The sequence below is a fragment of the Macadamia integrifolia genome, chromosome 8, assembly GCF_013358625.1.
Source record: "Macadamia integrifolia cultivar HAES 741 chromosome 8, SCU_Mint_v3, whole genome shotgun sequence".
Classification (NCBI taxonomy): Eukaryota; Viridiplantae; Streptophyta; class Magnoliopsida; order Proteales; family Proteaceae; genus Macadamia; species Macadamia integrifolia.
In genome coordinates, this window is record NC_056564.1 from 27,783,996 (window position 1) to 27,795,713 (window position 11,718).

Here is an 11,718-nt window from a genome sequence, read left to right on the forward strand (position 1 = left end):
ACAGTATCTGATGATCCTGGCAGGTTTGGGTTAACCGGTGTTAACTCGGTCACCGCTCCGGTTCAATGTGAACGGGGTGTGACATAATTAGTCCCAGTAGATCCATCATAAACTTCAACACACAAATCAAGTTCAGATTCAATAAGAAAATTGCAAGAATTGTATCTCACCAAATAGGACTCCGTTGGGGCTGAAATTTGGATGGAATGGGGATCCTATATGGGGCCACTGGGGGAACAAACCATCAAAATTTGAACAAATTCTGCTAGCTAAATTAAGACTCACGCTGGTTGCAAGAAAAAGGGAACTTTTAGTTATTCTTCAAGAACTTGAATTGGAAGCGTCGGATGATCCTCAAATTTGGATCGATTGGCAATCAGAGATATGAACTGGAAGATATGCACTAGAAATTTCTTCCCAGGACCCTGCAACTGGATTCTGTAGCCTGATTGTGTACTCTTTTGTTTAGCAATGGTTGGGACTTTGTTCTCACAATAATAATGAATAAATAGAGAAGAAAAGAGTAGAAACGGATAGTGGAAATATAGAAGGGATAGATGTGGGTGGGATAAACTCTCTCAGTCCTGAGTCTCTTACCCCCAACTATCTCAGCTGTTTAAACGTCCTTTCTCAGAAACAAACCAGCAAGCAAAGCTCACAAAATATCATTAATCAACTTTTTATTCTCTGTAATACAAGAGCCTCTATATATAATGGATTCAATTACATAGAAATACCAAAATAGGAAACAATTGAAAATAGAAACTAATTGACTTAAGACTAAAAAGCTATCAAATAACAATACTTGCTCTCTAAGAAAAGAATAAAGACATAATACTCAAAATATAGAAACCTAATATTCTTAATGACTACGAAACATAAAATAACTACTTAACACATATTAGTCCATTCTTGGTCCAAATTTGATGGCTGAAGTAGAGAACCAGAATTGCACCAAAATTGGGACAGCATTTAATCCTCGTTTGATAGCTTGTTTTACAACAGATGCCTACGTGTAAGGCCCCCTAGGAGTAGTTGGCAGTCCAATGGGTTGAAATTAAGCATTGGTACCTATATTATAGGTTGGGCCTTTTATTTTCTAGGGTTTCATTGTAATGGGACTAATTTATAAGTCCATAAAGTGGGGGTAAAGTTAGTATAAGGGACTAGTAGTTAAGTTTAATGTTTGTGTTAAATAAGGATATTTAATAGCTTCTAAGAGTTTTGTTTTGAGTCTATTTACTTTAAGTTTGTATAAGAGAGTGATTAGGAGTCCTTTTATGAGTCAAATTAGGAATTTTAGAAGGTCTTGATAAATGTAATGCACACCCCCCAACGCCCAATCAATTAAAGATGATTTGAGTAAAGAATAAGAGTTTGCCCCCGCTTCCTCAGGCGGAACTCCAGGTTGAGGAGCTACTCAGAATGCTGCCAAGATATCCGTCTCTTTGGCTTCATAGTCAGGAGTATATAAATCTTTGTATATTTAACGCCTATTAATCCGACACTTACTTTAGTCTCTGTTTGAGGAGACGTAAGTCCCTCCCAAAATTTATAAATTAAGAATTCTCACAACAACAAAGTCTACTCGACATGGAGTTCTGGAGTTGTCGAGCATTGCATAGGAGATTGGTATTCCCTACCTGATTTCTTCTCCATTGATTACACTGTTAGTTTCTGCAATTCTCTTCTATCCTTGTCTCAATTTCTAATTCTGAGTTTGTTCATAGCATAAAACCCTTAATATTTTCTTTTCTAGTTTCTTGAATTCTGACTTGATGCAATCCGGTGTTCCAAAAACCAGCTCAGATTGCTTATGGGCCCCACTCAATCTCTAAATATATCAATCAAGTATTTTTTTTAGGGGGTGTGTGACAATTTTGTAATAAAAATTCACTTAAGGAGAAAACTGGTAGGTATTAGCAGTTAGGACAAATAAAGGGTTAATATTAAATGGCTAAGGGTAGAGTTGGAAGAGAACTAAAATAAAGGATAGGATAGAAATAAAGAGACAGAGAGGGTCAAGTTAGGAAACAAAAGAAAAAAGGATAAAAGAGAAGTAATGAGAAGGGAGGATATCCAAGTCATCTTCAACTTTAAGACGAGAAACCAAGGCAGAAACTAACTCGATGTGAGAACTGATCTCTCCCGTTAGGCTTTTGTTCGATCTGAAATTTTGGGGAGATGGTTATCCTTATCAGTCCCTCGATTACGGTAACTGTCCAGTGGCAAGAACAAGCAGCAACTGAGCCAAAGTAGTCTGAATTCTGGGCTGGTGGAAGGGAGAAAACCCAGACTTGAGTTTCGATTTGAAACTCTCAGTTCCAGCATGCTTTAAGGGTTAGTTGCTAAACAACAGGTCACCCAAAGATGGAGAATCAACTCACTTCCAGGAAGAAAAGAAGCTAGATGAGAGAGATATAACTCTTCGAATCTAACATTAGAACAGGGGAAAAGTAAAAATAATGAGAATTGGGGTGGGAGGGGGAAGAAGAAAAGAAAGAAGAAGAGGGAGGAGATCGCAAGGGAGGAAGGGGAAGAAGAGATGAGAGAGAAGGGGGGGGAGAAGAGATCTCGCACAAGTCACAATGGCTCAACCAAACAACTTCACTATTTCATTCTCAATCTAACTTCCAATAGTTGGGTACACATATTTAAAGACAAAATAAAGACTCCTACAACTAGCAACTACTATCAATCTAGGAAACCAAAATAAAGTAAAACAAGGAAACTGAAACAGGGAAGCTCTCTCCTACCCAAATAAAAAGATTACAACACATTCTCCCAAATAAAATAACTTCTACATATCCTACTAGACGAAAAACCCGATTGGACCAAATTCCCGGTTGGTGTTCTCAAACAGGTTTGGCCTGGCCCAAAAAACTGCTCCCGACTACCAGTCTACCACACCTAGAAATTTTCTGAAACTTCAAATTTAACCATTGGATTTCAAATGCTGCTTCCATACGTAGCAATTGGTTTCTGTTCTCAACTTTCTTACCATTAAAATTTTTTATTTTTATGTGGATTTCTAACAGTCCCACTTCAAGTTGGATTTCTAGTACCACTTTATTTTAATATCAGATTTGATTTTCTGTTTCAGCTTTTACCCATTTATTGCTGAAATCTGTTGGTGTTTCAATATTCTTTAATTACTGGTTTGAACCCATAAGATCTGCCATTGATAACATTTGATAAATCATGAAATGATTTCTAACCTTATGTTTATTCATTTGTAAAGCATATTTTATTTGATAATCATGAAATGATTTCTAACCTTCCGTTTATTCATTCGTAAATCATATTTTAGTGGTTTTAGTAGAATCATGTGTATTCTAATACTAAATTGTGTGCATACAGCATTGTACAACGTTGGATTTCCTAGGGTCCAAAGCCAAACTACCATTTTGGGTGTGTGCTTTTACAATCGAAGGGTTCCACCATATTTAAAGGGCCTACAATAGGATGCCCCACAAGTTTCATAACCTAATTTGGCCATTTGCCCCCCCCCCCAAAACCAAACATCAAAACTCCCAAAAAATATACCAGGTTTCGGCCAAAATTTCAGAACCCTGACTAAAAGTTGTTGAAGTCGAAGGAGTAATACTGCATTTCTTGTTTTATCAAGAGAGTTGGTATTACTCCTTCGTTTAGCTTATAGTTTAGTAATGTTTTACTCACAAAAGAGTTACATTTTTGCCCCCCCCCCCTTTTTTTCTTTTACTTATGCTTAAGTCAAAATATTACTATGGGTTGATTCATTGAGTAAACAGGCTTGAAACTGAAACGTTGAACCTTGATAAACCCAAATAGGAGGGACTTGAAGCGTATACAAAAGTAGGGTTTAGTCTCTATTTTATGTGGTTTTTATTTTCATTTGTAAGTAGATACTAATTAGATCTCAGGCTATCTTTCCTTTTATTTAAGTTTCATATTGTGCAAAGCTTCCACTATATGTGTGGGCCTCTTTTATTTATGCCATGCCCAGGAAACAACCCAGATCTGGTGAGCCCAACGGTTGGGAAGGAAACGAAAGAGGGGTTTAGGGGGGCATCTCTTTTTTTTTTCTTTTGGTGAATAGAAAAATGCATCAAAAGAAGGGGGAGGAAAAATATAGCCCCAAAAGGGGAATTTACGAACTCAAAAGGATACAAAAGCCCAAAAATGGCATCAAGCAGGGCCCACAATCCATAACCCTAATTCCCAACACAACATTTCCTGGCTGCCAACACGAAGGATCACCGCTGGAGAAGAGGCAGCCATGATGGAGGAGCGCTGGCCTTGTGGAGGGCCTCGGCCAAGTAGTCAGCTGGCCTAGCTAATGGGGTCTCCAAGGCACAAGGGCATCGGCCTTTTTTAGGGCAACGACGGAGTGACTGTTGACTGAGGATGGCCCGACGGATTGGTGTCGAATAGGCTAACCAACACACCAAAAGGCAAGTTCCTAGCGGCAACCAAGCCCACTGAGGTAGGCAGACAATGAGGGTGGAGGCCAAGTTGCGGATAGATCAAGCGAGCCTGGCATCCAAAAGGAGAGACGACCAACGAGATAGCAAGCCTGGTGAGAATGGCATCCAAAAGGGCTGCATGCATGGCCAGCAGCCAACCATAAGGTAGAAACAAAGGAGCAGACAAGTCAACGGACAAACCAAACGAGCCTGAAGGCCAACTAGAGGGATGGACAACAAGCCTGACAGGAGAGGCATCCAAAGGGCAGCAAGCTTGGTGGGACAGCAACTGACATGCAACTAGCCCAAAAGGGTCTAGCACCAAGTCATCTACAGGCCAAGCAGGGGAGGTAGAAGGCGAAGACGAATCGAGTGGTTGCTGCAGCCTCAACACCGATCGTGATAACCGGCGCTAGAAAGTCTGGGAAATGGGAAAGGGAGTGGAGGAGGAAGAAGGGAGAGTGTGAGAGAAGAAGAAGAGGAAGAAGGGAGAGGGGAAGGGGAGATGCAGAGGAAGGGGAAGAAGAGCAGTGGTGATGTAGATAAGTTAGTTAATGGGCTTATTTTATTGTAAATAAGCCTTGGGTTTTGTTATGTATGTGTTGGGCCTTTGTTCCTATGGGTTTTCTTTGTAATGAGCCACTTTAATTGGCCTAAAATATGAGTAGAAAGTAGAAAACGAGATTTAATTCATTAGCTTAATTAAAGTGGGCTTAGTTTAGTTTATTATATGTCTTTTACTTTACCATATTTGTTTTGGGATAGGATACGTAAGAGAAGTAGGGTTTCCGTTTCAATTTTAGAGTCTAAGTAGGAGTCTTATTATGTTCTTTTAAATACTTGCATAAACTCAATGTTTAAGACAGATTTGAAGAATGATGAATTGAATTAATGTTTGAGGACCTTAGGGTTGTGTGTGATTCTCCCCCTTTCTCTATATGATTTCTCTCCCCCTGGTTGGATTTATGCAATTGTGTGATCCCTTCTTATTCATAATTTATGTCCCTGAATTTGGTTTATATTGGATTTAGTAAAGATCCTGTCTGGGATTGGATCGCTTGTGATTCGATCTTACATCAGGTGGAGGGAGGGAGGGAGGGAGGGAGAAGAGGAGAAGAGGAGAGAGAAGGGGAGAAGGCGAAGGGGGAGAGAGAGAGAGAGAGAGAGAGAGAGAGGAGGAAGAAAAGAGATGAAGGAGGGCGTGAGAAGAAGAAGAAGAAGAAGAAGAAGAAGAAGAAGAGAGAAGGGAAGAGGAGATGCAAAGAAAGGGGAAGAAGAATGGAGGAGGGAGGAGGGAGGAGGGAGGAGGGAGGGAGGGAGGGTGAAGATGAGAGAAGAGAAGAGAAGAGGAAGGGGGCAGAAGGCAAAGGGAGAGGGAAGGCTAGGCCAAGTGGCGGCCACCAAAGCTTTCCTCTGTCGATAGGTTTTAGGGTTTTCGGGAGCAAGCCCAAGAGTCAACTTCCCAAAAGCACCAATGTTGAATAGGAATAAAGAAGGGAAAAAACAATAAAAATCAAGGAGACATCTCTTTAGTCCCACATCAACTAGGGGGAAGAGATTGGGGTAATTGATAACCTCTAGCACATCTTCCATAGTCACAACTTGTTTTAATGTCGTGGGGCCCATAGGTTAAAGCGAACAATATTGTGACTTGGTATGACGTTGGGGCATTACAAATGGTATCAGAGCAGACACCGACAACATGTGAGGCCACAACAGACAAGTGAACTTGTTATTGAATACTCTGATCTTAAACATTACATAGGAGCCGTATTTATAGACTGAGCCCGAACTTAACAACATTACAAGTTCGTATGGATTTAACACACTTACAAGTTGAAAACATATTCAATAATACATGGACTTCAAACTATTACAATCCCGTAATAAAAACAAAACATAAAAGCATGCACACATAATAAAGCACTTTAATCAATCTCTAGACCATTGTCGCTATCCCATTGGCTATCTTGGAGAAAGTCATGTTCAAGCAGAAAGTCATGGTGCATGGTGATAAGGTAAGTGATGTCTGGGTTAAAGCACGTGATTTTGGTCCCATGCAGTGGAGAGGCCAAGTAGGCATGATGGTACAGCAGATGGGTCCACATTATTGGTCTCACATATCATCAGCTGGAAATTGATCCATTCATCTGGATAAGTTGCTCGAGTAGTATAGAGATCATAATAAGCATATCCGATCATGGAAAACGAAGGGGAGAAGGCCAGGTAATGGTTATCGGAAAAAGGGGGTCAATGAAGGTGGCAATGGTCTGGTACACGATGAAAAATGATGGTGACATATTCGTCAGTAATTGTTGTGAGGAGCTGTAACAATGATTGAAGAGGCTGAAACTCTCGGAAAAGCTTTGCAAAGTAACGTTGCTGCACTGGAAAAGTAGGGTGGTCTTGGAGACAACGGATGAGATAGTAATGCAAGAGGGTGGCTGGAAGATAAAGGGCAATATGGTAAACTATGAAAAGATTCTAAAAGAAAACATAGAATTCTTTCGAGAATCCATAAAACTGGTCAATAGTGAAGAGGTTGAGGTAGGGATATGAGGGATGACATTTCATCCATGGGTACATGATTCCATACTGGTAAAGTAGGACTAGGAGTGTCTCAGAAAGTGGACTCACAATGGCCAATGATGGTTGCAAATAGAAATATTACTATAGACCTCGGGGGGGAGGTTGGGTAGGTATTCTGAGGGATCTAGTTCTGGTTCAGAGACATCATCATCAGGCAAAGCTGGATTGGAAGATGAGGCTCTTGGAGTATCAAAGGTAAAACATAAAGGGACGAGGGAATGGGTTTGGTTAAGGTTAGGCTTGAGAGGTCTGGGGAGGAAATCAGCTAGCACATTGTCCTTTCCTTTAAGATGTTTGACAGTGAAAGAACATTTCGAGAACCAATTTTCCCATCTCAGAAGTTGGTTATCTAGGAGAATCTTCTGCTTGAAATGTAACATTCTAGGGAAGGTAGACAAATCCATCTCAATTTGAAAGGTGTGTCCTATCAAATGGAATTGAAATTTATTTATTCCTCTCTTGACTGCCAAAATCTCCTTTTATTTAGAATGGTAATGTTGTTCAGAGGGTTTAAAAGGGCCACTTTTGTATGCAGAATTCCTTCGTTTATCACCATGCACATGACTTTCTTCTTGAACACGACTTTCTCTAGGACAGCCAGTGGGATAGTAACAATGGTCCAAAGACTGATTAAAGTGCTTTATTGTGTATGCATGCTTTTATGTTTTGTTTTTATTACGAGATTGTAATAGTTTGAAGTCCATGTATTATGAGTATGCTTTTAGACTTTTAAGTGTGTTAAGTCCATACGGACTTGTAATGTTGTTAAGTACGAGCTCAATCTATAAATACAGCCCCTATGTAGCGTTTGGGATCAGAGTGTTCAATAACAAGTTCACTTGTCTATTTGGTAAGAAGTAGGAGAGGCATTGAAGGGGGAGATTGTCACGCCCAAGAAACAACCCAGATCCAGTGAGCCCCAAAGGTTAGGCAAGAAACAGGAGAGGCATTGAAGGGGGCATCTCTTTAGTCCCACATCGACTAAGGGGCAAAGTTCTAAATCTCGGGATGTTTTGATGGTTTCGACCCATCCTGAGATGACCAAGTTTCAATGGTTTCAACCCAAATTTCTAGCAATAGCACACACACACACACAAAAAAAACCCAATTCGAAATTTGAGGTTTAGAACCATGCTAAGGGAAGAGACTGAGGTAGTTGATAATCTCTAGCACCCCTTCCATAGTCACAACGCATTCTAAAGCCGTGAGGCCCATGGGCCAAAGCGGGTTATATTGTGGCTTGGTATGGGGACAAGGCATTACAATTTACTGTCTATTTTCTGTTAAGAGTGCTACAAGAACCTATATATTGTAAGGGCCATTGTGCCTATACCAATAATTTACTGATGAAAGCTCGTTTTTATGCCATTTTATTGTGTGAAGCATTGGAGTTAGGTGAGACACCTAGGTCAGTGAGAGACTAACCAAGGCAATAGGTGAGAAGCCTTGTCATATCCCCCCCACCCTTCTTCCTCTTCTTCTCTTCCATCTCCACTCTTTAGTTTTTTTTCTTTTTTTTTTCCACTGCAACTGACCATAGTTTTTAAGGCGCTGGTAAGGTGACGCCTTAGCAACGCCTTGGCGCTGATGCGGTCTAGAGATGATAAGGCAGTGCTCCGCCTAATGTGAAGTGGCGCCTTATGGGTTTTTTTTTTTTTTTTTTAAACACATTTTAAAATTACTTGATGAAGATTCCAAATATAGATTTTTTATTGGTAGGTGTATGGTTTTGTTAACACTTGAGATGTATGGGATCAACTTTACTCCATCAAAAATAACCAAAACAAACAAAACAAAAACACGATTCACAAACAGGGTTTGGATTTTGTCAAGGGTTTTAAGAAAGGGCTTTGAGAAGGAATCAAGGAAGAAGGAAGAACCATTGATCCAAACCACCATTTTGCTCCGGCAGCTGTGAACTTCATTCTTCTTTGACGGGAGTAGAAATATAGTGGATGACCTTAGGACTTAGGCACTCATTTTGGCATCATAGAGATAAGTATAATAAATACTTGTATTTTTTATATCTTATTTTCTTTATATTTATAATTTTGTTTCATAATTATGTATTTATATTATATGTTAATATGTTATGATGATTAATGATTAATGATTGATGACTGATGAAGATGAACTTCGTTTATTCACTTTATTGATTTGTTTTTTTTTTATGAATATCTTACATTGGTATGAATATGAACATTTAATATTTATTTAACATATGAGTAATAGGATTCAAATAGGATTTGCACCAAATAGATTGGTTTTATAAAAAATTACACAGGAACGCTTTAGTCGATAAGGTGACGCTTTATGCCCGCCTTATCGCTAAGGCGCTCTGAAAGACCCTCAAACGCCTCTGTCGCCTTACCGCCTTAAAAACTATGCAACTGACTGTTATTGTGAGATACTGAGGCTACTATGAGAGTGTTTATGACTGTTGAATGCTCCATACTTATCTCTGAAGTACTAAGATTGGAAGTAGATACTTCCTGCGGCACTTTCTGCTCTGGGTTCTCTGGCCAGCAACTTTCCAGGGTGTTTTCCCATACATCCAACCATTAACATGAGTCCATCTTTTGGTATTTTACTTCGCCAGTCCTAGGCTTCCTACGACTGTAATTTCTTGTGCACCCAATGGCTGCAACATCTTGAGTTATTGAGTTTCTTTGAACTCATAGTTTCTAATTTTAAACCACTGTAATATCATAAGAACTAGCCATTTTAAGTTAGAGTGTTGTTCCTCTCCAACAACCCTGCCTTCGATACAACTGTCCACCCCATCAGAGTTAGTTACAGTCAGTTAATATTGTTGCCTTGAGTTGCTATTTTTGGCTTATTGTGTTTTCTGAGTTTGGAGGCCACTCTGTTACTGCCGACAGCAATGGTTAACCCTGCGGTTTGGAGGCATTCTGTTACTGCCGACAGCTGCATATTAGTTGCAGTATTTTGCATCAGAGCTGTGATTAACCTAAGTGTCAACAGACTCCGTTATTAGCTTGCTGTTAGGTCTGTTATATGTCTTTATTTTGCTTAAGTGTCTAATCTGCTGTTTATCAGTTCTAGTGATCCTAGTGTTGGGTTAGGTTGTTAGTTGGTTGTTCGTGACCTTGTCCTGCATTAATCTGCTGGGTTGGTTCCTAAATAGATATAGAACCCTACAAGCTCATAAGAGCCTGATCCTTGTGCCGCTCTAGGATCATATCATTATGATCATCCGATAGAGAAACGATATAAACTCTACCTTCAGTCCTACCAGAAGTCAGGGAAACCATAAGCTAACATAGTACCACCTTTGATTACCAATATCTGAACAACAAACCAACAAAGAGACTATACAAATAACGACCTCATGCTCGCTTCCCACCTTTTGTCGGATTACAGGGAATCACCTATACCCCACTAGGCAGGGGGTGAATGAGCAAATAAACTGACCTTTGTAGCCTCAAACACCCTTACTGTTAATAAAGGAGCAGTGAGCTAGAGATAGATGTACCTTTAAGGAAGTCTATGTATCAAGGACACCATATTTCTATGTAACTTTTTTTTTTTCTGACAAGTTATTTCTATGTAACTTTACCTTTTATTTTAGAGAGTAATAACTTGTTTGTCGTCCTTCCAATCTAGGTTGGCATCATCTTACAGAACATAGTCCAGCAATCATATAATATCAGTCCATTCAAACAAACCAGGTAATTAACACCTGATCTCAACTAATCGACAATATTTAATACTGAAAAACAAGATAAATCAATGTTGGGCTAACCATAGAGGCTCTTCTAGATAAAATCAGCCCCCAAAGAACCCCAATCAATCAGGCATAAATTGCAAACCAACCAAATTCAAATTAAAGATCCCTTGTTTTTCAATCGAATTACCTAACGAAGCTGACGTGAACACCCAAACTTCGGTGAACAGCGGAGCAATCGATGCAAAGAAAAATCCCATACGTGACGGACGCCCATGTCGGATTCTTCGCATTGCAATCGAAACACATCTGTATCACAAATGCAAAACAAATGAACAGTGACATCCGAAAAGAAAAAACCGTACAGATCTGCAACTCTTTAACCAGATCTTAAAATTAAGATAAAAGCTGGGGAAAAAAAAGAAGAAAAGAGAACCTTGTTATCCGACTTAGCTTTCAGCTTTCTGAAAACCGCGTTTTTGTCAGGTAAGTTTTCAGAAGCCATTGCAGAAGAAGAAGAAGAAGAAGGAAGGATTTTCTAACTCAAACACCTGAGGGTAAACGAAGAATATGCGAAAAACCGCGACTTGCTGGGATTTTGGTTTCCGTTTTTCTTTTTTTGTTCTAATTTGGTTTTAATCAGAATTAGATTGCAGAGAACAAATTATTTGGTTCATAGCTTTACATGCAAAATGACGAATAGAGACCTCTATATTTTGGTATAATTATGGTTACGAGCTGTTTTTGGCAGGGGTTTCCTCTGTTGTTAAAGGATAAAATGACGTTAACACCCTTATCGGACGATGGTCGGTGGATAAGATCACTTTATTTAAACCGTCTTTTCGGTTCTCGAATGGAAATGTGGAGGTCACCGACGCGCAAGCACGTGTAAAAGTTAGAAATCTCCGTGTAAGCAGCCCCACCCAAGAAGCTACTGGTAGCACAAAAGGATTTTTTTATTTATTTTTTTTTTTTTGGAATAAAGGCCGAAAG

The 11,718-nt window shown here is 39.5% G+C and overlaps 1 protein-coding gene across 1 annotated transcript in view; it reads right to left on the reverse strand.

The window, feature by feature from the left end:
• The window catches only part of LOC122086525 (probable ADP-ribosylation factor GTPase-activating protein AGD8), a 29,219-nt gene extending 17,844 nt beyond the window's left edge, over positions 1 to 11,375 (reverse strand). The window contains exons 1-2 of the mRNA XM_042655406.1: positions 11,162 to 11,375; positions 10,916 to 11,034 (exon numbers count right to left, since the gene is read on the reverse strand). Coding sequence (XP_042511340.1) covers positions 10,916 to 11,034; positions 11,162 to 11,230 — 188 coding nt within the window. The 5' untranslated portion in view covers positions 11,231 to 11,375. The remainder of the gene's footprint in view (positions 1 to 10,915; positions 11,035 to 11,161) is intronic.
• Between the last annotated feature and the right edge of the window lie 343 nt (positions 11,376 to 11,718).